General features: G+C 42.7%; 1 protein-coding gene across 1 annotated transcript in view; it reads right to left on the bottom strand.

Annotated features, from left to right (window-relative positions):
• The window catches only part of LRRC1 (leucine rich repeat containing 1), a 256785-nt gene extending 231886 nt beyond the window's left edge, over positions 1–24899 (bottom strand). The window contains exon 1 of the mRNA XM_089694148.1: positions 24712–24899. Coding sequence (XP_089550274.1) covers positions 24712–24870 — 159 coding nt within the window. The 5' untranslated portion in view covers positions 24871–24899. The remainder of the gene's footprint in view (positions 1–24711) is intronic.
• Positions 24900–26019: the final 1120 nt, after the last annotated feature.

Here is a 26019-nt window from a genome sequence, read left to right on the forward strand (position 1 = left end):
GCTGGAAATGACATATGCAAGGCACTCCTCCTGTTTGAACATTTCCAGTAATCCTAATGACAGAATCACTCTCTACATCATTGTATGCAAGTACCGTATACCCTATTCCAAATTATTATGCAAAATGATATTTTTCTCATTTACCTAAATAATTGATGTAAATAACAGTCAGCATAATTCTCATGTTATCAACTATTAAGAGTACAATTCACATTTTATTGAACAAACTTCCTAATGATAACAGTATTTTTTTTAAACCTAAAAAACTTACAATGCACTGTTCCAAATTATTACACACAGTAAGTTTCAAAACACGTTATAGGTTGTAAAGAACTGAAAATTGTCATTTGTTGTATTTGCAGCATATTTACTGAAATCAAAAGCTATTTCAATCAAACTTTTAACAACATTTTAACAGGTCACGTTGCATTGTAACATAGGACCCCTTATTTGATAGCAGCTTCACAAGTCTTGCATCCATTGAACTTGTGAGTTTTTGGACAGTTTCTGCTTGAATTTGTTTGCAAGATGTCAGAATAGCCTCCCAGAGCTGCTGTTTGGATGTAAACTGCCTCCCACCCTCATAGATCTTTTGCTTGAGGATTCTCCAAAGGTTCTCAATAGGATTGAGGTCAGGGGAGGATGGAGGCCACACCAGGACTCTCTCTCCTTTTATCCCCATAGCAGCCATTGATGCAGAGGTATTCTTTACAGCATGAGATGGCGCATTGTCATGCATGAAGATGATTTTATTACGAAAAGCATAGTTCTTCCTTCTGTACCAGGGAAGAAAGTGGTCAGTCATAAACGCCACATACTTTGCAGAGGTCATCTTTACACCTTCGACCACCTCTGTTCTCATGATTCCGGCCCAAAACATGACTCCACCACCGCCTTGCTGACGTCGCAGCCTTGTTGGAACAGGGTGGCCGTCCACCAACCATCCACTACTTCAACCATCTGGACCATCCAGGGATGCACGGCACTCATCAGTGAACAAGACTGTTTGAAAATTAGTCTTCATGTATTTTTCTGCCCAATGCAACCGTTTCGGCTTGTGAGCGTTGGTTAGTGGTGGCCAAATAGAAGGTTTATGCACAGTTGCAAGACTCTGGAGGACTCTACACCTTGATGTCCATGGGACTCCAGAGGCACCAGCAGCTTCAAATATCTGTTTGCTGCTATGTAATGGTATTTTAGCAGCTGCTCTCTTGATCCGCTGCATGGATCTGGCAGAAATCTTCCTCAATGTGCCTTTATCTACACGAACCCATCTGTGCTCTGAATCAGCCACAAATCTCTTAATAGTGTGATGATCATGCTTAAGTTTTCGTGAAATATTTAATGTTTTCATACCTCGTCCAAGGCATTGAACTATTTCACTCTTTTCGGCAGCAGAGAGATCCTTTTTCTTCCCCATATTGCTTGAAAATGGTGCTCTGCTTAATAATGTGGAAAACTGTCCTTTAGTCGTTTTTCCTTAAATTGGGCTCACCTGCCAATCTAATTAGCACAGGTGTCCAAGATTGTTTTCAGTGATCAAAAGAGCCCTGACACACAATGCCATCTATGAGTAAAACTGAAAAACAAAATATTTCATCTTTGTGACACTTAAATAGAATTTGCATAATAATTTGGAACAGGGTGTATATTGTGGTGCCACCACCTCAGGGTGTGGGTTCATGAAAAGGAACATGGCGACTGCCATTGCACACTTCGTGCTAGAGGGGGCCATGTTCATTCACCATAGTCCCACAGTAGGTAGGAACAAAGCCACCCTCTCTTTCTCACTTCCAAAATGGACTATGACTAAGAACTATGGGATATGCAGTGTGCATAGAGTAATCTCATGACTAGAGTGTTCTGCTCATTCTAAAACAGAAACGAGAGGGGAAAGGAGAGTTTTGGAAGACCCTGGAGGATGGTAAACACAAAGTAAGAAAAGATTGATAAAAAACATATTACAGGGTCATTAAGTAGTTGATGTGTATGGATTATTTTTGGAGAATAAAGATATAATTTAAGGTCACTAAGATGGAACAAAAAAAATACTCCATTGGCAGTTGGCCCAACCGCTCGTGTTCCCCATAGAGTCACTTTAACAGGACTTTCTACCAATGATAAGGTTACTACACCTTAATAAAATATAATAAAACTGGTTAAAGCCCAGCTTGCACAAATAAAGTTTTAACCTTTAACATAACATATAACTAATCCTATCTGTCATCCCCCGCAAACTCTACTCTATTTCCAGCAGTGTCAAACCTGTTCCAAGCTGAATGATGGCCATCGTCATTCAATCACATCCAAAAACACTATCATTAAAGTATATGTGAACCTTCACCTTGTAAAACAACCCATTCGGTTTAAAACAGAAATTAAAAAAAGGGAAACCACGCATGTGCGCGTTAGCGATATTATATATAATTTACCTTTCATTTCAATTTTAAACTGAATAAGTTGTTTTACAAGGTGAGGGTTCACATATACTTTAATGTGTAAAATAAAAAAATGGAAACACTGCATGATTTGGTTTGCAGGTGTGAAAGCGATAACATGTTTGTTTCATGTTGAAAGCGGAAGTGATGTAACATTCTTTTGCTTCCGTTGTGTGATGATACACCTAGCCAACAGGTGGGAAGAATCACTTTCATCATTCACTGCATGCGCTGCTAGTAATACAGAGTCATGTCAGCGCTTAATGTGCTTCAAAAGAGGGCAAATTACTGGTGCCCGCTTAGCTGGTGTCTCTGTGATTAAAGTTTCCACTTTATTTGCCGTGTTGCGAAGTACAGTAACAAAGGTTATGACAGCATATACATTTTCTGGAAAAACGGTGTCTGATAGCCAAAAGAGAAAAAAAAAAAAAAAAAAGAAGGGAGGACATTGCGCAGGATTGTGATCCGGAAAGAGAAAACAAATGCTTCAAAAGTGACTGCAGAGCTCAATCTCAGTCTTCACAGGACTGAGATTGAGCTCTGCAGTCACTTTTGCAGTGATTGCATAATCTCTGTACTCTGTAGCAAAAAGGGGCTTAGAGAGTTGGGGGTGGAGACAACAATACACTGATATTTCCAGTGAATAACTGTGCAGGGGGGCACATGAGCAAGTCTTGGCCATTGGAAGACATGCTGGTATGGATGTGCTTCGATGACCACAGTGGTTAGTTTGAAATAGGAAGGTAGGGAACTGGCAGAATCACCAGGTATTTCACAAAAGGAAGCAATACAAAGTAAACAGGATACGTTTGCATACAAGTACATGGTATATCAGGAATATGAAATGTTGGGGTAACATTCTTTAACAAGCTCCTTGGGCTAGTATCAGCAGAACCACATGAAGGTTACAGCTGCTTTTTGATCCACATTCACATGTATTAGGAAGTAAATCAGTTCATATGCAAACAAATGCACTTGCATACAAGCCGTAAAGGAATGTGTACAATCAGACTGTAAAATCTATGGCTTTAGAGTAAATGTCAACATTGAGCTATTTATTTTTACCAATTTTTCCAACAGTTTTATATGACACAAAGAGGGGAAAAAAAAAGGGGGGGTGGAATTGAACATTGAAACTTTTACAGATTGTGTTCTTGGTCAGAAAAGTTGACAGTTCCTGTATGATTCTCAAAACAGGCTGTGGGCTGAAGCACACCATGTCATAACCTGTTAAACAGTTGAGAAAAACCACATTCCACACAGCACAGTGTTGTTCAGGAAGAACTTCATACTCATAGAGATTCCACAGGAAAGATACAGGAAACTGGTTATTCCACACACAACACCTAGGTGTAAACCAGCGGCTACAGAATATCTGCATTACAAAATCACGCCTTACAGAACTGTCAGGATGCAGCAGCTGGGAATCCTGCTATACATCAAGTGATACACAAAATTTGTAGAGTGATCGTCTATGTATAACTAAAAGAATACCAAGTGGTCGGAGCATCTGTGTGTACCTGTTGCCTAACATATAGCCAGTTTATCTGACCAGCGATGACTATTGATTTATTAGAGCTTAAGGTATCCTTTGCCTGGGTAATAATGTGCATACAGTGGACTCCAGGGATCACGTGTTTTTTACAGATCACATTTGCTTATCCAGTGTGGGTAATTTATGGTTTATCAGGGATAATGCACTGTGAATTTTCTTTTCTTTTGAGGTTTTCTTTGACCAAGGGATATGGTATAGGATATGGTTGAGGATAGATAGATTATATATATATATATATATATTTATATTTATTTATTTATATTTTTTTTTTTATTATAGGTAGCATATCATTTTTCACATATTTAGGAAGACCACTAGGCCTTTCCAAACCACCTGCAACCTGAAAACACCCATAAATGGCTAAACTTGATAATGCTCTTAACATCAGTAGGTCACACTAAAAAGCAGAATCATACAAAGTGTGGTGCATAATATCAATGTCTGATTACCAAATCGCAGGGACATAATGTTGCCTATCAAGGCCCTAAAAGCTCAAAACTTTCAGAGATCACATACAGTATGAATTTAAAAAGTTAATTGCTGAGCAAAATAAGATGACAAATAAAGTATTCTGCCACTGAGGAAGCAATGAGCACATACATAGGCCTATTAGCTGCCAAGAAAGTGTTTGGACATGGAACAGCTAGGGTGGAAGATACATAGGGTTGTCAATACAAAGGCTGTATTGGCAGAAATATGAAGTTCTTATATGCCACGGTTATCATCCAAAGTCATACAGGCAATTGGAGCATGCTAAATGTTGGTCACTGTGCATGGTTGAATCCATGAACAGAATATTAAACAGCTCATGCATACAAGGCGTTTTCCTTGCTCTCCTAGAAGCCTTTACTCCTGGTAGCATCATTTTGGCAGAATAAAGAATTTATCGCCATTGCAATGAATTAATGCTCAAGAGCTAAATGGGCCTAGCTTTAACCACTTCAATAGCGGGCACTTTTACTCCCTTCCTGCCCAGGCCAAATATTCAGCTTTCAGTGTTGACGCACTTTGAATGACAATTGTGCAGTCATGCAACACTGTACATATACAAACTTTATCTTTTTTTCTCACAAATAGACCTTTCTTTTGTTGGTATTTAATGACCAGTGGAGTTTTTGTATTTTTTGCTAAATAAAAAAAACCTGAAACTTTTAAGAAAAAAAACAAAACATTTTTCTCCGTTTCTGTTATAAAATTTTGCGAGTAAGTAACATTCCTTCCTATATTTAGGTCAAAATGTATTCTGCTATATTTCTTTGGTGAAAATACCCCAAATTAGAGTATATTATTTAGTCTGTAAGAAAGTTATAGAGTCCATAGACCATGATGTATATTTCGGTCAATCGAGCAATCCTGATGTACTGACGGCCAATCTCATTTCTCGAGTCCCAAAAACAGGATAGTACAAATACCCTCCCAAATTACCCATTTTTTGAAAATAGACAGTCCAAGGTATTTAGTAAGAGGCATGGTGAGATTTTTGGAGGTTGTAATTTTTTGTTACAAATTTTTGGAAAAATGTAGAAATAAAAAATATAATATTTTTTCAAATTTTTCTATTACATTATTTTCTCTTTTTTAACAACACACTGTGACCAAAGCAATACAATGTTACTATAGTAACTACTCTGGGCAAAGCAATCAATATGCTTTTCTTTTAACACGTTATGATTGCTAATACCAATGTATTTCATTGATATTTGCAATCATGGTTACTGAATGAAACGGATTCAGTCTTTTGTTGTGATTAGCTGTGATTGGGCAAAGCTCATCACATGATACAGATGGGCTGTGATTGGCCCTCTCTGTACCATGTGACTGCTTTGACCAATCACAGCTAACACAATTGTATACAATGGATGGCATAACAGGAAGCGATCCATTGTACAATTAACATGTGATCTGCTGTGATTGGTCACAGCTATGACACTGGCAATGGGCCGGTGTAGTGATATGTCATCAGCTCTGTCCCATGACAGATCACGCCGCTGTGCGGCCCCGCAAGCGCCTCCTTTTGGCAGGACATCATATGAAGCCCAGTCACAGGGATGAGTGTCCCTATAGCAGATTGACGGCCAGGCGGGCTGGAAGGTGTTAACATGCGTTTAGAATCTTTAAGCATTTTTTATGCAAAAACTCTGCTGCTCCTGGATACACCGGCAGTGGGTTTTTCCCTGCCTCTAAACACCTCTTAAAGTTTAAGGCAGAGGAAAAAAAGCCAGACACCCCTAGGTGCAGCTATAAAGAAGTCCAGTGTACAAGAGGCCTTAATCTGTCATGGCTGTTAGTTGCCAAAGTACTGAGGTAGGGGATCCAATGTGTCTATTGCATAGGACAAAAAAAGTTTTTAGAATCCAAGCAGAATTACAAAAGAACCTAACATTTTCAGTTCATTACAACTGTTACTTATTAAACCAGTTTATTTTTCCATTCCACTTGAACTTTGTATCTGCCCTTAGTAGTCTCATGCAGGAAGTAAAGACATTTTGAGAATCCATTTTTTCACTAGTACACATTCACACAATTATGAATATTTATTTGAGGTACGTCTATAGCGCTGTCAATTTACACAACGCTGTACATATGGATATTGTACATTCACAACAGTCCCTACCCCTCAAGGGGCGTACAATCTAAGGTCCCTAACTGACATTCACAGATACTAGGGCTAATTCAGACAGGAGCCAATTAACCTACCAGCATCTCTTTGGAGTGTGGGAGGAATCCAGAGTACCCAGAGGAAACCCACGCAGGCACAGGGAGAACATGCAAACTCCAGGCAGGTGGTGCCGTGGCTGGGATTCGAACCAGCGACCCTAGTTCTGCCAAGCGGAAGTGCTAACCACTTAGCCACTGTGCTGCCCAGGTTCACACAGGTAGTGCCGTGGTTGGAATTCAATCCAAGGACCCTAGTACTGCCAGGGGGAAGTACTAACCATTTAGCCACTGTTCTGCCCACTAATAAAATACATATATATTTTGTTGGCACTGTATGGAAGAGTCATTCACAGCAGTTTTTGCCCTTGAAGACCCAGAGTACTATGCAACCTACAAAACACAACTCGATAGGTTTGTGTCTACCTTCAACCTTATTCAACACAGATCTCGTTTCAATCTATTTCATGCTATTTTTAAGCAAAAGTAACTGTGACTGGCCAATCAGAATCCATATTTTACTAGTCTGATTACAGTAGGGTCAGCTCTATGTCATAGGCTACTGTACTTAGCATTTAGACAGAAACTAAACTCTTGAGGTAGAGCTCCAAAAAAGGCAGACAGAGGCCAAAGGATTAGTCCCAGTATCATCTGTGGTCTCCCTGCAGCTAATCATTCCCCTATTGTGGGAATATCATGCCTTGTTCTTCATGATCTCCCAGTGTAAATGGGGCCATCTTGGTAGAGGCCAGGCTTTGCTTCCTCATGAGCCTCCAGCGGGAAGAAGAGTGAGCATCACAAAGTGCTATCACTACTACCATGCAATTCACTCGAAGGCCTGTACACATAGGTGAGTAAACAAGCGCTGAGTTTTGATCAGTAACAATCATAGTCAAAACTTTGAACAAATATGAGGCTGCAAATATGCCTAACAAACTACAAAAAATACTGATGCTCAAACTTCAGTAGCGTGTGCAAGAAGCTTAAATGTCCAAGGACTAGCAATCTGAGGCAGCAAGGCCAGTGGAAAGATAGCTGTGAGGCTGTAGGCACCAGATTGGTTAGGCAACCTCACATACCAAGAAGTGAACGACCATCTTTCAGGGGGAATTCAAGACTGAAAGGTTCATATTTCAGGGCACTGTTTAGGTACAATAACCATTTCCAAATGTTCCCTATATACTGTAGCAAATCTTCACATTTTGAGTTAAAGTAGAACTAAAAGCAAATCTTATTTTTTTATCCTTTTTTGGATACAGTAAAGGATGGTTATAACCCTGTTTTTTGCCACCTGTGTTCCACTGGGGAAATTTCCCTTTACGTTCTGTCCCAAAGCAATAACAGGAAGCGAGAGGAAATGTTCAGGTGTCACCAGGGTCCCCATTGGAAGATTTCCTTTATTCGTGTTCTAATGCCAACCCAAAGCTTAAGAAGTTGGGTTTTTTTTTCTTTTGCTTTCATTCTTGATAATGGTAAAGAAAAATGGGACAAATAGAAGGGGTGAATCTCCCTAATGGTGGCACAGACAGCAATTAAAAGAGAAGTATGGCCAAAAGAGAGTGGTATCAGATTCCATTTTCCATCATCCAACACTTTTATTTGTCAATTCACAGGAGAATTCAGGCGGTCTTGGATGCCAAAGGCGGTCCAACAGCATATTAAGTAATGATTTTGTTCTTTTACCTGGTATTGCCATAATTCCATATGTGTAATTTTTTTCTATAATCCCACACTTCTCCTTTAAACCTGGCAGATGTTCTAACCTCTCCACTCTATACAAACCTAACAAACATTAAACCTTTAGTTTGTAAAAAAGAACCCTGTAATAAATAAGACAGCAAATAAAAACAATTAATTTTTTAGTTTATGGTTGACTGGTCAGAATACATACATATATACATCTATCTACAGTATACACACATACTTGCCAAAATTATTGGGACTCCCCTCCAAATCTTTGGATTCACCTCCATGGCCACCGATGTATAAGATCAAGCACCTATGCATGCAGACTGCTTCTACAAACATTTGAGAAAGAATAGTACCGTGATAGGTTGTCACCTGTGCAATAAGTCCATCCATGAAATTTCCTTGCTACTAAATATTACATGCTCAACTCTTAGTGGTATTATAACAAAGAGTAAGCAACGGGGAACAGCAACTCAGCTATAAAGTGGTAGGCCACGTAAAATGACAGACCGGGGTTAGAGCACAATGCGCAGAAGTCGCCAACTGTCTGCAGAGTCAATAGCTAAAGACCTCCAAAAACTTCATGTGGCCTTCAGATTAGCACAACAGTGTGTAAGAGAGCTTCATGGAATGGGTTTCCATGGCCGAGCCTTACATCTCCAAGTGCAAGGCAAAGCTTCGAATGCAGTGGTTTAAAGCACGCCGCAGTGACAAATCACGCTTCTATGTCTGGCAATCCAATGGACGTGTCTGGGTTTGGCAGTTGCCAGAACGGTACTCGTCTGACTGCATTGTGCCAAGTGCAAAGTTTGGTCGAGGGGAGATTATGATGTGGGGTTGTTTTTCAGGGGTTGGGATTGGCCCGTTAAGTTCCAGTGAAGGGAACTCTAAGCCCTGGTTCACATATAAGCGGCCGTGCGGGCTGCATTTTGCACAGACACGAGAGCCCATTCATTTGAATGGACTACCGTGCCCCCAGACACGCAGGGGAGAAGTCCCTGCACTTCTTTGGAAACCGCAGCCCGCATGGGAACCTCGGTTCCCAGTGCGATTGCAATTTCCAGTGTGGGCAGCGTTTCATTAGAAAGGCACCCGCCCGCGGGTCCGCATTCTTCTGTGCGGGTGGTGCTGCTGCACGGATTTTTGTGTGGATCCGCAGTGGTACCACCCGCACATATGTGAACCAAGCCTTAAGGCATCAGCATACCAAGACATTTTGGACAATTTCATGCTCCCAACTGTGTAGGAACAGTTTGGGGATGGCCCCTTCTGGTTCCAACATGACTGCACACCAGTACACAAAGCAAGGTCCATAAAGACATGGATGAGCGAGGTGGAGGAACTTGACTGGCCTAAACAGAGCCTGAACTCAACCCAACAGAACACCTATGGAATTAATTTGAGCGGAGACTGCAAGCCAGGCTTTCCTGTTCAACATCAGTGCCTGACCTCACAAATGCGTTTCTGCCATAGACACTCTCCTAAACCTTGTGGATAGCCTTACCAGAAGAGTTGAAGCTGTTATAGCTGCAAAGGGTGGGCCAACCCAATATTGAACCCTACGGACTAAGACTGGGATACCATTAAAGTTCATGTGCGTGTAAAAGCAGGCGTCCCAATACTTTTGGTAAGTGTGTGTGTGTGATGTTGAGGCTGAATTAACACTTTAGCGATCTGCATGTTAAAATACATTGCATTAAAGTGATTTGAAAGGGAAAAGACTTTTTACCTTAATGCATTTTCTGCATTAAGGTAAGAGAAAACCTTCTACATACAGCTAAACACCCCCAGCCCCCCCCTTATGCTTACCTGAGCCCAATCTCGGTCAAGAGAAGTGCACAAGAGCAGTGACTCTGTCGGCTGTCTCCTCATTGGCAGAGACACAACAGCAGGATTGGCTCCTGCTGTTGTCAATCACAGCCAATGAAGAGGGAGCAAGGGGTGGGGCTGAGCCCTGCTCTGTATGTCTATGAACACACAGCGCAGGGCTTGGGAGCAAGCACACAAGAGTGCCACCATAGCAAGCAGCTTGGGGGGGGGGAAAAAAAAAAAAGTTCCTTTACATTCACTTTAAGGCAGCACATTTACTAGAAATGGGCCGCAAATTCACAGTAACATGCGAAAAAAAAGTGCAAAGCTTTTTATTTATTTTTAATGAAAAGCAGAGCACTATGACACGCAGCAAGTGCATGATGCATTTCCCTCTACTGTACAGTGCATAGAGGTGCCATTAACAATGAATGGCAACTCAACCCACCATACAGACCAAGCGCAGTGCAGTAACACAGGGCAATGTAAACATTACAGAAAAGCACAAGTGTTAACGTGCCTTAAAAGAGTGACAATTCTGTAATGCTAACTAGAAGTTATAGATATACATGAAAACATCAGAGGAGGTTTTTAGACCTGCGGATATAGACATAATATATGGTTGTCAACGTGGAAGTGATATTCTGTTGCATACTAGTAATCTTGTTTAGAAGTTCCACTTAAATCGGTTTTAAAGCTGCTTTTTTTTCCTGAAAATTAAATAAACAATGTATACTCACCTGCTCTGTGCAATGGTTTTGCACAGAGTGGCTCCAAACCTCCTCTTCTGGTATCCCCCACTGGCCTCTTGGCTCCTCTTGCAGCCACCACTTAACTATGGGGCCACTCGCCCGTGTGTGTCCATAGACACACACAGCATGCCACGGCCCCACCCCCCTCTCCCTCCTCACAGAATTTGACTGACAGCAGTGGGTGCCAATGACTCCCATGCCTGCTAAGTCTCCTGTGAGAAGAGCAGCAGCAGACGAGTGTAGCACTGGTTTGATATCAGTCTGATATAAACGTTTAAAGTTTGGAGCTAGGGGGAGCAGCTTTTGAAGGTTTGTTACCTTAATGCAAAGAATGCATTACGGTGAAAAACCTTTTGCTTTTATAGCCACTTTAAGGACACAGAGTTCAGCCTCTCTCTTGATATGGCAAATAATCCACTCATAAAGAGATCTATCAATCTGACCAAAAAGCAAGGCAGTGCAATAAACGCCCAGCACGCACACTCCACTCCTCACAAGACCTCCTTCTCTCTAGTTCCCTTGTCTCCTCCTCCCATGCCCTCCTCCAGGACTTCTCCAGGGTTTCACCCATCCTCTGGAACTCCCTGCCCCAACCCATCAGATTATCACCTACTCTCCTCTCCTTTAGGCGCACCCTGAAAACCCATCTCTTCAGGGAAGCCTACACCACCCCCTGCTAACTTGCCGTCCTCCTCCACTCTTCCTACCACTCCATCCCCCACAGCTATCTCCTCCTGTGCCACCATCCCCTCCCTCCTAGATTGTAAGCTCGAAAGAGCAGGGCCCTCAATCCCCTCATGTTTTGCATGGGGAGGAGGAGGGAGGAGGGAGGAGGGAGGAGGGAGGAGGAGGAGAAAAGCAGTGCAATTTAGGAGATACTGCTGTTCAAAAGCACTAATATATAACATGCCCAATTATACCTACTGTCAGACTTTGGACATTTAAATATTTACACATTCTCAATATGGAATAAGCTTTAAGGGCTCATTCACACTAGAATGCAGTGCAGAAGAGCTGCATTCCCATGTGGCTTCCCGCACCACATTCTGATCGCAATGCACTTACGATCTGCTGCGGGGGTTTAGTTAAAGTTAACAACACCTCAAACGCAAGTCGCAAATGCGCCTCCCCAAACCGGACTGCACCAAACCGCATGGTACAAATGTGATGCGAATGCCGTGCATTTAAAAAAAAAAAAAAAGAGTGCATGCACTACTTTTAGTGCAGTGTGGTGCGATTTCAGCCCATGCAAAACGGATGGGATTCAGATCAGGGCTTAGCATGAACCGGCCCTTAAGCATTGTGAAGCAACTCACCCTCAAATTTCAGAAAAGAACCACTAAAGTCATTCAAGTTAGATCTCAGCACTGCTCTCTTCCTCGCTACCTGTACATCTGCTCTTTATTCACACTAAAAACATGTAGGCTGGCAGGCTACAGGGTGCAATGGGGGGAGGGGGGGGGGGGGCCACCAGACAAGCTACTCAAAGAAAATGAAAAGTGTAAGTGTTTTGCTGTAAAACATTCAATTGAGAAGGAATCACTTCCCAGTGCCTTCAGCTCCAGAGGTCAGTGATGCTGGTATTAAAGTTTTCCCTTCCAATCAGCTTTCAGAACTCTTTTTTTTTTTTTTTTTAACACTCTGATAAGCTTTATTAATTCAGCACTTTGAACGGACGTAGAGAAGCCCACAGATAAACAGGTACAATTTATGTAGGATGATTTGTTTCATCTCTGTATCACCTGAGGCCAATTACTTCACTGGGTAGATGTAAGGGTTTACCACAACTTTAGGTGTAGTTTGATTTAGGTTGGCCATACAAATATTTTTTCATCAGATGAAACAAAAAGACTCAATATTCTGGTTGTGATTACTGGGCCATATACCAAAACTAGAACATATCTAGGTTATGACTGATCTTTTGTTGAAAGCATCACGTGGTTAGCCATGCTGGAAAATCCCTGAAAATTATGCTTTGAAAAGCTCCCCAATCATCGCTTGTTTACTAAGAACTTTGTCATTCTGGTTCATGATGATATTTGAGTCAACATGGTATATGACCAGTAATGTGGTCTGGTCAACCTGGAATGACATACAGTAATAGTGTTCGGACATGTTAAATAAACTTGTTTATGGTGTAATTTCTCTACTGTAAAATTAGTAATATAAACCTGCAACATGTTATAACCTTCTGAAAATGTTATTTTGTTAACCTTCTAACACCATTTTGTCAATCTACCAAAATACAGTAGGTTACTCCTATAAAATAAAACATCACTGCATAAACTGTACCTATAAAACCAGAACACTTAATAAAGATTAAAACTTCACTTAGAACTTAAAGTGGAACTTCACCCAAAAGAGGTAAGTTACGCAAACTATATGCCCTCTTCTTCTTTTGAAATTTATTTTGGGGGATCAGGTACCTGGTTTTGATCACCGACGTGATTCCACCAGAAGTTCTCCAACCCCCTCATCATAGGTCCCAGAAGGCTGCAGGACCAGTCACAAAGTGCAGCATAGCTCGTGTATGCACAATGGGAAGCCACATGGAGTTACTGCCGGCTTCCCAGAGTTAACATGCTGGAGCTGGGGATCCAAAGATTAGTGAACAACATCCCCCCGGAGAGAACAACGCTTGGTCCCTGGACAGGTAAGTGTCCTCTCATTAAGTCAGCACCTGGAGTATTTGGATCAGTGGATCAATGACAAGCTGAACCAGGTGCCGCTCCGGACTCTGAAGTGGATCCGGACTTTGAAGTCGGGCTCTTTCCCCAGCCAGGACTGGCTAAGTGACATGAGCTGAAGCCCGCTGTCACCTGAAAACGGGTCACAGAAGTGCAGAATGCACTGCACTCCTGTGATCCACGGGAGCAATACAGCATTAAGAGCGTTGGCTGTACTTCTCCTTTAACTACAAGAAAAACATTACTTTGGAGGTGAGCCTATATATGTGCAACACCTTAACCAAATCCAGCCTTGGGTTGACCCAAGTACAACTAAGGTCTACATGTCCGCCCTTCAAATTATACATGTAACAGCTCAGCATTCTGCAGCATAGGGCTACACGCACACGGACGTTTACGGGTATGCCTAGCGTACAAAACCAAGCGCTTTCCCATGCCATGGGAGAAGTAGGTGATGCATACAGCTGGCCCTAGAAGTGAATGGTTGTATGCCCCTGCACCCATGTAAATTTTGATGCTTCTGTGCTTTGGCATCTACTTGCGCGTACGATGCATTTCCTGAACGTAGAAGTTTTCCTAATGGAAAAATACATTTTATGTGCATGCGCAAGTAAACTCCAATGCACAGAAGCATCATCATTTACATGGGTGCAGGGGCATACAGCCATTCACTTCTATGGTCAAATGTATGCTCCACCTGTGGCTCCATAAAACACTTTATTTTATGTAGACATCTGCTCCCTTGTCACCTCCTCCCATGCTCGCCTCCAGAACTTCTCCCTAACTTCTCCCATCCTCTGGAACTCTCTTCCCCAATCTGTCCAACTATCTCCTACTCTACTTTTAGACTATCCTTGAGAACCCTTCTCTTCAGAAAAGCCTATCCTGCCCCCACCTAACAACTGTATTTCCACTTTCTCCATCAGCTCATTCCCCACAGTTATTACAGGGATGTGCAATTCATATTGCCGATGCCCAGGACAGTTCCGGGCGCTGGGCAGGTAGGTTTTTTTTGCCTTTTGCCCTGCTGCGGGCAAGCAGCAGGTCTCATCTGTCCAGTGGAAGCATGCCGCCGATTGCTTCCACACAGCCCACAGTGCCAGCGGCCACACCACCACCCCCTCCCCCCCCCGCATTATATCCCAGGCTCTGCGGGTCCAGGACTAGTTCAGTGGGTGCCTGCAGTATGCCGGGATGGGGTATAGGAGGAGGGAGAAGAGCTCCCATCCCCTTGTCCTGACCCAGAAGTGAGGTGGCATCACTTCCAGGTCCCCGCTGACAGATTCACAGTCATTGAGGCCGGGAAAGAATGTAATGCAGTGCAACGTGCACTGCATTACATTCAGTGTAGCACAGTTGAGACATCCAGAGTCTTTTAGACCCTGGATATCTTAAAAAAAAACCCTTTTTTTTTTAAATATAAGTAACACCCAAGCATAAAACATATGTACGCACGTACAAACGTAAAAGCACTCGCTGGGGCACCTACACATGAAAACAATGATTGTGATACATGTTACATATCGTCACGCACACCAGAGTGAGCAATAATTCTAGCACCAGACCTCCTCCATAACACTAAACTGATGACCTATAAGGAGCTTTAAAAGCATCACCTATAGAAAATATAAGGTACTAAAGTTTGCTGCCGTTTCACGAGTGCACGCAAATTTAAGGTTTGACATGTTGGATATCCATTTACTCGATGCAACTTTGTCTTTTATACTTTACAAAGAAATTGGACAATTTATTGCTTTTTGTGCCCTAAAATTAACTGAATTGTATTTTTTACTGAAATTTTACCTGTATGGGAATATCCTGTGACATAAAAAATTGGAACTGCCACTATCTTACTCTCTAGGATCTCTGATTTCAGAAAATATACCATGTTTTGGAGTTGTGTAATCTTCAGGACTAAAAATATTTTTTAATCGTTTAAGTTGCCATAAAGCCCCTTTTGTTTTTAAAAGCCCAAGACATTACTTAAAACAAATTTAAATATGGTTTTGGTTAAAATGCATTTTTTTATCATGACAAGCAGATTGCCATGAGGGACAAGTAGATTGGGACACCGGTTTAGTCCCTAGACAAGTAGTTTTTAAAAAAATTTCTACACCCGTTATTACCTTTTGTATCTCTTGACCCTCTTAGATTGTAAACTCTAACAAGCTGAATAATAATAATAAATTATAATCATTATCATGTCACTCTGCAGTCTAATATAGCTCAGCAGATGCAAACTGTGACAACGTGGGATTGTGAGCCGATTGTCACACTGGAAAACACTGGATTTGGACATTTCCATGAGAGGACATTTCCATTCATGTGAAAGAAACCAGATTAATAAAGATTACCTGGTCTGGCACAGTATTGATTAACGTTTTTATCAGCCTAAGCTCTTCCCTAATAAATCAGAAAATAAGATACACGTTCTACAGAAACCCAGGTATTAATCATCTATTTGACTGTTCAAAACTTCAAGAAGTGACTTCTGGTTCCCATCTCGCTCTTCAGAAAGTGTGCTGATGGAATACTAGGAAGCAGTACTGAGCCAAGTGAAAATATTATAAGCCGTACACAAACAACAGATTGCGCCTAATTATGTAACAGTCACTCCACACTGCTGACTGAAAACCTTCTAGAAGAAAGCGCACTACACACAATGCACCTCACAAACAGGAGGTTTTCTGTCAGCTAGTGCTGGAATTCCAGGACACAGAGCAGATGGGAAGACAGGAGCAGTAAATGAACCTGGGACCTTCCCCCACTCCCTCCCACAGAGTCCTGTACTCATGATGAACACAGGAATGTGCTATACTGGAGGCAGGCCTTCTACCTGGACTGCCATAGGCCACCAGCCATTTCACCTCCCTGGAACCTGAGGAGACATTCCCCCCAGCCTCTTCCACTACACTCTTCATTTCAGCCCAGTCATCACACAATATGGAACAATTACAAACTTTCCATTTTGCTACAGAAGTCTTCTGACCAAACTTTGCCAGTTTTCACACAAAATAAGTAACAATTTGCTACAGCAGTCTGCTCACTAAACAATACAAAACATGTAACAACTTTAAAACAAAGTAAACAGAAAAACAACTTCTGCTGGTGCATGAACTGTAACTGAACATCCATGTGGATGGTTCCTTCTGCGGGCCTGCACCTGTTCCTGCAGCCGCAACCATGCACACAGAAAAACATACTGGATGCAAGTGGGTGCCATTCATTCTAAAGGCACGCCACACACACTGGAAATCGATCTCGCACTAGGAGCCGCACAGCACCTGTGGTTCCCATGCAGGCTGCATTTCCAGGAATGGTGCAGGGACCTTTTCCCTGCATTTCAGGAGGCATGGTAGCCCATTCAAATGAATATACTGCCATGCACCCGCAAAGTTCGGTTTGCAGGGCCACATCACTGTGAAGGGCCAATTCACAACAGCTGATGTGCGTTGTGTAGGGGTGATGCCAGGGGCGGACTGACAACTCATGGGGCCCCCAGGCAATAGGGGATCATGGAGCCCGTGTCCTTGCCCAAACTCAAAAAAGCCTATGAAAAAAAAAAAAAAAAAAAAAAAAAAAAAAAAAAAAGGTACCAGGGGCATCTCATGGGGGCCCCTACTGACCCCGGGCCCTCGGGCTGTGCCCGAGTTTCCAAATGGTCAGTCCGCCCCTGGGAGATGCGATGTGTTATCACAATATTTTATGCCCAGAGCTAAATCTCACAGGAATGTGCTTTGCTTTCTTGTGTGATTCACATGTGGCTCTGTGCAGTACGATTTCAAGCCCATTCGCTTTGAATGGGCTAAAATCACAGTGCACTGCTCCAAAAGTGCTTGTTAAAACACACTGTAACCGTATCTAATAGTACAAAAGAACCAAGCAATCCGGTGCGAGCAAACGCTCTGCATTTGGGATGTTGTTACATTTTTGACAGATCGCAAAAGCAGTGGGATTGCATGCGGTTGAAATGCACAGGAATGCAGTGTGCGTTGCTGTGCGATTCAAATGCAGGCATGGTGTGAACCAGCCATAAAACTTTATAAAAAGTAAAAACTCTATGCACCGCAGCCTGTCGCACTGCAGTGTAGTGCAATGCAGAGCGCTGTAATGTGTAAGGGCTCATTCATACAGTTTCAGAGGGCCATGCACCGTGAAAGAATAGTGTATCTCTGTGTTCAGGAGAGACAGGCATTTGCGTAAAGCCACCTGCACTATCAATGACAGGTTGCGGCTGAATGCTGATAACCGCACACCTGAGCATTCACTTGTGTACAGGGAAGGACGTGCGCCCCTAGACACAGACCACTTTTACCCAGGGATGCTCATCTGTCCCTGGTAAAATGCTCCGGGTACCAGTGTAGAGCCGCAGCCTGTCAAGTAAATATGCACAAACACCTGTCACTCCTGGGATCAGAGATATGCTCATTTTTCACGATGTACGACTCTCTGCATCAGTATAAATGAGCCTTAACCACTTCCGACCATGGATGTCCTCCCAGAACTACACCCATGCCATGCGCGATCTGTGATCGATGTGTCCTTTGGACACAGCTGATCACGTGCCCAAGTAAAGGACCAATCAGAGCTTCCCCTTACCATGTGTCAAATCACAGCTAATCACAGTGTAAGTAGGAAATGCTGACAGCGTGTGAGGAGAGGAGATCCTGTAAGCAGCATTTCTCAGAGGGACATTCATTCTTCAGTGCCCAGATCAGTGTAGCCGCACCAGTGCGGCCAATAGTGTCTATCAGTGCCGCCTGTCCGTGCCCCATCAGTGAAGGTGAAAAAAAAAAAATCACTTATTTACAAAACTTTATAAACAGAAACAAAGGAAAACTTTTCTTTCAAAATTTTTGGTCTTTTTTTTGTTAGTTTAGCAAAAATTAAAAAACCAAGTGGTGATTAAATACCAAATGCCAAACGAAAGCTCTATAAGTCTCAAACAAAAAGAGGATTAAAAAAATGCAGTTTGCGTACAGTGTTGCATGACCGCACAATTGTCAAAGTGCGGCAGTGCTGACAGCTGAGAATTGGCCTGAGCAGGAAGGGGGTAAAAGTGCCCGGTAGGCAAGTGGCTAAAGGCTCAATCACATGGGATTGAAGGCAATGCGGCTGAATTCACAGGTGAATACAAATAGTTGCAGTCGCACAGCCTGTACATAGCAATGACAGGTGGACAGTGGCTGCACATAATTGCACATGGATTTGCTGCCTGTGGTTAGACAGGTGACTGCACTTTACACATACAGCATTTAGCTGCAGCTTGTGTCAAACCCTGGAGATGAGCTCAGGCATCCTCTGAACTCATCTGCAGCTGAACTTGGGCTCTTATTTTGTTCCAATGATCTGTGGGCCACGTCATTCCCACCCCGCCTCTTTGTTTACACAAGCTGCAAAACAAGAACACCCTGGCCCACAGCTCATAGGAGTTCAAAAAGCAGTGTAAGATGAGTTTGGAGGACGCCCAAGCTCATCTCTAATGAACACCAATGGCCAGCTGTGGCCACTGTCAGCCTATCATTGCCTTGTACTGGCTGAGGAGCCACAACTATCCGCTGTAAGTAATATCCTCTGTGAATGAGGCTCTAAAAATGAAACCTGTCCTACTTTTTTTCTCCTTGCACACCAATGCAGAGTGCTAGTGTGAACGAAAACATTAAGACATAAGGCAGTGTTGAACAACGCAGTCCCAACAAAACCAATGAGCTAACAAAGTTCTCATGGATCCCTGGCAGAGGAGACAAGTCAACCTGGGATTTTTGAGCTCATTTGTCGTCCTCTCCTGTAGCATTTAAACCAGGGGTCTCCAAACTTTCTAAGCAAAGGGCCAGTTTCCTGTCCTTCAGGCTTCAGAGGGGCCAGAATTTGGCCATTGGGAGTAGAAAATGCCCCATCATCTGTTTTAGTGGGAGGAATAGTGCCATGTTGTTGGTATGAGTGGGAAGAATAGTGCCCATTTGATGGTGTCAGTAAGGGGAAATGTGCCCCATCTTTGGTGGTGGCTGGTGAAATAGTGCCCCAAGGGCCAGGTAAAGGCAAGCAAAGGGCCACATCCAGCCCCCGGGCCACAGTTTGGAGACCACTAATTTAAACAGATAAGAATAGAACTGAATAAAGCCCAAAAAAGTATAAACAAACAGTTTATAAAGTTGTTTTTAAAGAGTACAGAACAGACCCTCCCAGGTTTGTTTTTTTTTTATTACAGTGTCCCGAATGGAGTGAGTCACCCCTCTATTAATTCTGGTGCCCTTTGTCCCCAAGACAGTGAAAGGAAAGCCACAAATTTAGGTGCTTTTCACACAGTCGACCAGGTAAAAACAGGTGGATGATCTGTGATTTTAACACCCACCTACACACTGAAATGCTGCCACTTTGCAGGTAGACATTGCTGCCAAGATGGCTTGTATGATGGTGCAGAAATTTTACCGCAACATGCTGAGTTTGACAGGTGGTACCGCTTGTCAAACTCTTATTTAACCCCTTCCCACCCCTTCCTTTTAGACGTTCTAGACGTTGGGAGGCAGGGGTGGGTTTTCTGATCATGTGACAGCTGCGATTGCTGGTCACAGTGGTCACATGATGGGAAAACTCCCAATTGCAAGTAGAGATCAGGATCATTCCATTACCCACTGGCAACTGTGCTGGGAACACGCAGGGTGCATGCTCTCAGCACGGTTTACACTTTGGTATGCATACATGTGGCCTTGTGGCATTAAGGTCCACCCAAAAAGTGGACGTATATATGCATACGGCCAGTGGGAAGAGATTAAAAGTAGGTTCATGACTGTGTGGGCTTCTGTATCCATGAGAAACAAGGGGAAAGATGGTTGGTTTTTTTGTTTTGTTATTAAACGCAGCTGCACAAAAACACAAGATGCTGCGGCACCATGCAGTTTCAGGCACCTGAAAATGTGCCACATTTGCCAATGAGCAGGGGTGCCATTAGGGGTTAATGGCACCCTTGCGTGTCTGCTAAAGGGCAGTGCATTTTGCCTGCAAGTCGGGAACGTGTGGTTTTGCAAAAGTTCCTGACCGGCACAAGTGTGAACCTAGGCTTAGCAACTAGGAGACTGACACACTTGGGGGACAAATGCTTGGTTCACAGTTCAGTCCCAAAATGCAATGCAAACCAAAAAAACAAAACAGGTATCAGCAGGTGGGGGGATGCCTGCAAAACTTCTTTTCATTGTCCTTTGAAAAGTGATCCACTGTAAAATGTTTTCCAGGGTGGGGGAAGACATTCCCGTTCGTGTGAAAGAATCCCTAGGGTAGGTTCACAGCTGTGCGTTTTTTGGTGTGTTTGCAGATCCAGAGAAATGCACCACAATCCAATTAAATCTATTTCCTTTGCATCTAGTTTACATGTCTGCAGATTACTACAGTGTGCGTTTTGGAAAATTTGCAGGGACTTCTTTTTTCCTAAACATGCAGCATGGTGCATTTTTGGCTCAAAAGAATTCAGTGCAACTGCATTAAAAACGCATGAAGATGCATTTTTTTTTTCAAATTTGTAGGGTTGTGTGTTAAAAAATATTTAGGCTTTAGAACCATTTTAACCATAATGTATTCTTTGCATTAAGATAAAAAATTTTAAGCACCAGAACCACCACCTCACCCCCCCCCCCCCCATACTTACCAGTGTCCACACTCGATCCAGTGCTGTGCCCATGTGATATGGCTCTTTCATTCTCTCACAGAACAGACTGAGAGCAGTAGGAGTCATTGGCTCCTGCTGCTGTCAGTCAAATCCTGTGAGGAGTGGGCCTAGCCATGCTGTATGTGTCTATGGATGCAAGCAGCACAGCTTGTGATTGAGCCTGTATGAGTGCCTCCATAGCAAGTGCCTTGCTATAGGGGCACTCAGAGAAGAGGAGGTGCCAGAAGCGCTGGTGGGGGTCCTGAAAAGAGGAGGTTTGGGCCTGCTCTGTGCAACTCCATTGCACAAAACAGGTAAATAAAGTAAGACTTTTCTATCACTTTAACATCCAGTATCCTCCCACTAAAAGAAAAAAAAAGGGAGGAAGAAAGAAGCCATCACAACACAATAAAAAAAAAAAAATGTGGATATGGAGAATATATATATATAGATTTATATATATCCACATCAACCACACACATAGATCTGAACCTAGCCTAAGGCTCCATTCACACCTGGGCATTTTGAATTGCGGGCAGAATCGCCACGATTCTACCCATGTCAAAACCCTCTGCTGAAACGATCAGACAATGCAAATTTCAGATGCCATTCATTTTAATGGCATCTAAAAACGCAGTGCAGTTCTGCCACAATTGTTGCACAACAAACTGCACTGTGTGAAGCTTGTCACCCAAAAAGAAGCAGACGCTTCCTTTGTGCAATAAGCTTTACGCGATGTTGTTTGCTATGATTTATAATGTGACAATTGAGGCAGAACCGCACCTTGTTTTTAGGTGCCATTAAATGAATAGCATCTGAAATTTGTGTTGTTCAATGTTTAGCAGAGCGTTTTGAAATCACGGGCAAAATAGCAGTGATTCTGCTTGCAACTCAAAACGGCCAGGAGTGGAGCCTTAGAGCCAGTTCACATCATAGAAACGCAGTCTGGATGCATTTTTTGCAACTACGTTTTTGACACGTTCTTGATGCATTCCAGATGATTTTTTCCCCTCCTTTTTTGGGGGTTCAGTGTGTTTTTGATGCGTTTTACCGCGTTCTAGTACACTTCTGTGAAGGAAAAATGCAGCCTGTTCTACTTTTATTTCTGGAATGCACTGGAACTGCAAGCACTGGTGTGAACCATGCCATTGACAACCATGTAACCTACTTTTTGTACGTTTTGGATGCAGGAAAAAAAAAACAAAAAAAAAAAACACTGGAACACATGTAGTGTGAACCAGCCCTAAGGGCCAATTCACACTACATGAATTTCAGTTGCTTTTTTCTGCATCCAAAACTTATAGAAAGTAGGTTATTATTATTATACAGGATTTATAGAGCGCCAACAGTTTGCGCAGTGCTTTACAAAATGAAGGTAGACATTAGTTACAATACAATTTGGTACAAGAGGAAACAGAGGGCCCGGCTCGTTAGAGCTTACAATCTAGGAGGAAGAGTTGAGTGATACAAAAAGGTAATAGCTGTGGGGGGATGAGCTGATGGAGGAAATAAATGGTGGTTTGCTAGGTAGAAGCAGGATAGACTTCTTCAAAGAGAAAGGTTTTCAGGGATCGTTTAAAGGTGGATAGATTAGGAGACAGAGATTGGAGTAGAGAGTTCCATAGGATGGGAGAAGCTCAGGAGAAGTCCTGGAGGTGAACATGGGAGGAGGTGACACTGAAGGAGGTGACACGGGAACTAGAGAGAAGAAGGTCTTGGGAGGATACATGGTTGTCAATGGCATGGTTCACACCAGTGCTTGCAGTTCTAGTGCTTTCAGGTTGCAGAAAACGTAGAAGATGCTGCATTTTTCCTGCACAGAACTGTACTGGAACGTGGTAAAATGCACTGGATTGTACCAAAACACACATTTCCCTATTTACATTGAAGAAAAAGAGGGGGGGAACTAATGCATCAAAATGCACCGGAACATGCCAAAAATGTGCATGCAGATACGCATCTGGACTGCATTTCTATGGTGTGAACCAGCCTTTACACCCCAGTCACATCGGATGCAACTTGGCATGCGATTTGCATGCCATGCAACTTGCAAATCGTTCGAAACTTTAGAAATCGGTGCGGCTCCAACCAAGTCGGAACTGCGCTATGACCACTGTAACTGCGGACATTAGGGTGCGACTGCACAGCGGTCATATCAGTGCGGTTCCGACTTGGTCGGAGCCGCACAGATTTCTAAAGTAGTACATTCACTACTTTTGGTGCGATTTGCATAGACATCTATGTCAGATGTCTTGCAAATTGCACCTGAATCAGCATCTCACCCGATCTTGAAATCATGTGAATTCACTGTAAATCGCACGATTTCAAAGTCTAGGTTGATGTGACCGGACGTTAGGTTCACACCTACGCAGTTTACATTTGATCCATTTCTGCAGTGCTTTTTGCATTTAAAAGGTTTTCTTCAACTTGTTGCTGAGCAGAATAAAACGCAAAACGCATAAAAAAAAAAAAAAAAAAAACACACTACATGCTTTTCGGAAGTGTCTCCATTGAAGTCTGTAGAACCAAAAATGCAACTTTTTGCGATTAAAAAAAAAAAAAAAAGTCCCTGTCAAAAAAACGCACCAGGTGAAAATGTAGAGATGTGAACCTGTCTCATAGGAAATCATGTGAAATGGCCTGTACTGCGTTTCTGCAAAGCAGAAAACACATAGGTGTGAACCTAGATGAAGACCGCTGCGGATCCACACGAAATCCGTGCAGCCGCACAGAGAAATGGCACACCATCCGCACTGGAAAACGCAACCGTACTGGGAACCGAGGTTTCCGTGCAGGCTGTGTTTTCAGAAAAAGTGCAGGGACTTCTTCCCTGTGTCACGGACAGGAGTCCTTTAAAATGAATGGGCTCTCGTGCCCGTGCAAAACACAGCCCGCACGGCCACATATATGTGAACCTGGGCAGCACAGTGGCTAAATGGTTAGCACTTCCGCCTGGCAGTACTAGGGTCATTGGTTCAAATCCCAACCACCTGCCTGGAGTTTGCATGTTCTTCCTGTGCCTGCGTGGGTTTCTTCCGGGTACTCCGGTTTCCTCCCACACTCCAAAGACATGCTGGTTGCTGAATTGGCTCCTGTCTAAACTGGCCCTAGTATGTGTATGTATGAATGTGAGTTAGGGACCTTAGATTGTACACCCCTTGAGGGTCAGGGACTGATGTGAATGTACAATATATATGTAAAGCGCTCCGCAAATTTACAGCACTATACAAGTACCTGTAATAAATAAAAACACGAGTTAGAGCTGACGGTAAAACCTCTGAAGGTAATCAAAGTTCCAAGGAATTTAGGGGGCCATCCTCATTTCCTGTTGTGTCACTAGGACAGGAAGTGAAGGGAAATCCCCCCTGCAGGAGCCAACAAACACCCTGAAAGGGGATTGAAACTTTTCCTTCCTCTATGGAAAGTAGTGTAGGTGGAATGTTTGGATGGTGGTGGGCACGTGTATAGGAGGATGCTGGGGGCTCACCTTGGGCAGCTCCCTGAGCTGGTTGGCATCCAGCAGCAGCTCCTCCAGACTCCGGCTGTACCTGTAGACCTCCTCGGGGACGGTGAGTAGGGAGCAGTGCCTCTTATCCAGGGACTCCAAATGACGGTTACACCGCCACAGAGGGATGCAATGGAACATCCCGAAGAGCGAGCACCCCGCCGGGCCCCCCGATCTCCCCCCTGCACAGGTAGCCCCGCACTTCCTCGATCCAGCCCGGTGCACGTCACCATCCAATGTCACCATCAAGGTGTACGGAGAGGAACTTTGTAAACTCCCAATAGATGAAGCTCAGCCCTCCTCCGATCACTACGCCCACTGTCTAGGTCACAATGGAGCGCTCAGCACATCCTCCGGGGTAGACGGGGACCGGCCGGCTGGAAGGTTCGCTAACAGCAGGAAGTAACATGGGAATCCCGGGAGTGTGAAGCTCCTAGTTAGCCGTGTAGAAGTGCTGCGTGCCGGCCTCTTCCCCCCTCCTCCCCCTGTGTGTACTGTACACATGGAGCTGGAGCACCGCGGACACACACTGGCATCCCCTTAGACGTGCGGCCTAGCTCCGCCCTGCTCTCTGCTCACTACTTCACACACGGCTAAGGGGCCCTATATACTGTGAAAGTATTAGCACTCTGTTCATTATTATTATTATTATTAATATTATTATTAATATAATTCATTATCATACAGGATTTATAGTTCATTATTATTATACAGGATTTATAGTTCATTATTATTATTAATATACAGGATTTATAGTTCATTATTATACAGGATTTATAGTTCATTATTATTATTATTATTAATATTATTATTAATATACAGGATTTATAATTCATTATCATACAGGATTTATAGTTCATTATTATTATACAGGATTTATAGTTCATTATTATTATTATTAATATACAGGATTTATAGTTCATTATTATACAGGATTTATAGTTCATTATTATTAATATACAGGATTTATAGTTCATTATTATACAGGATTTATAGTTCATTATTATTATTATTATTATTATTAATATACAGGATTTATAGTTCATTATTATACAGGATTTATAGTTCATTATTATTATACAGGATTTATAGTTCATTATTATTATTATTAATATACAGGATTTATAGTTCATTATTATACAGGATTTATAGTTCATTATTATTATTATACAGGATTTATAGTTAATTATTATTATTATTATTATTATTATTATTAATATACAGGATTTATAGTTCATTATTATACAGGATTTATAGTTCATTATTATTATACAGGATTTATAGTTCATT

Source organism: Staurois parvus, unplaced genomic scaffold, assembly GCF_062004578.1.
Source record: "Staurois parvus isolate SC_StPar_1 unplaced genomic scaffold, SC_StPar_1.0 ptg000652l, whole genome shotgun sequence".
In the NCBI taxonomy this organism is placed as follows: Eukaryota; Metazoa; Chordata; class Amphibia; order Anura; family Ranidae; genus Staurois; species Staurois parvus.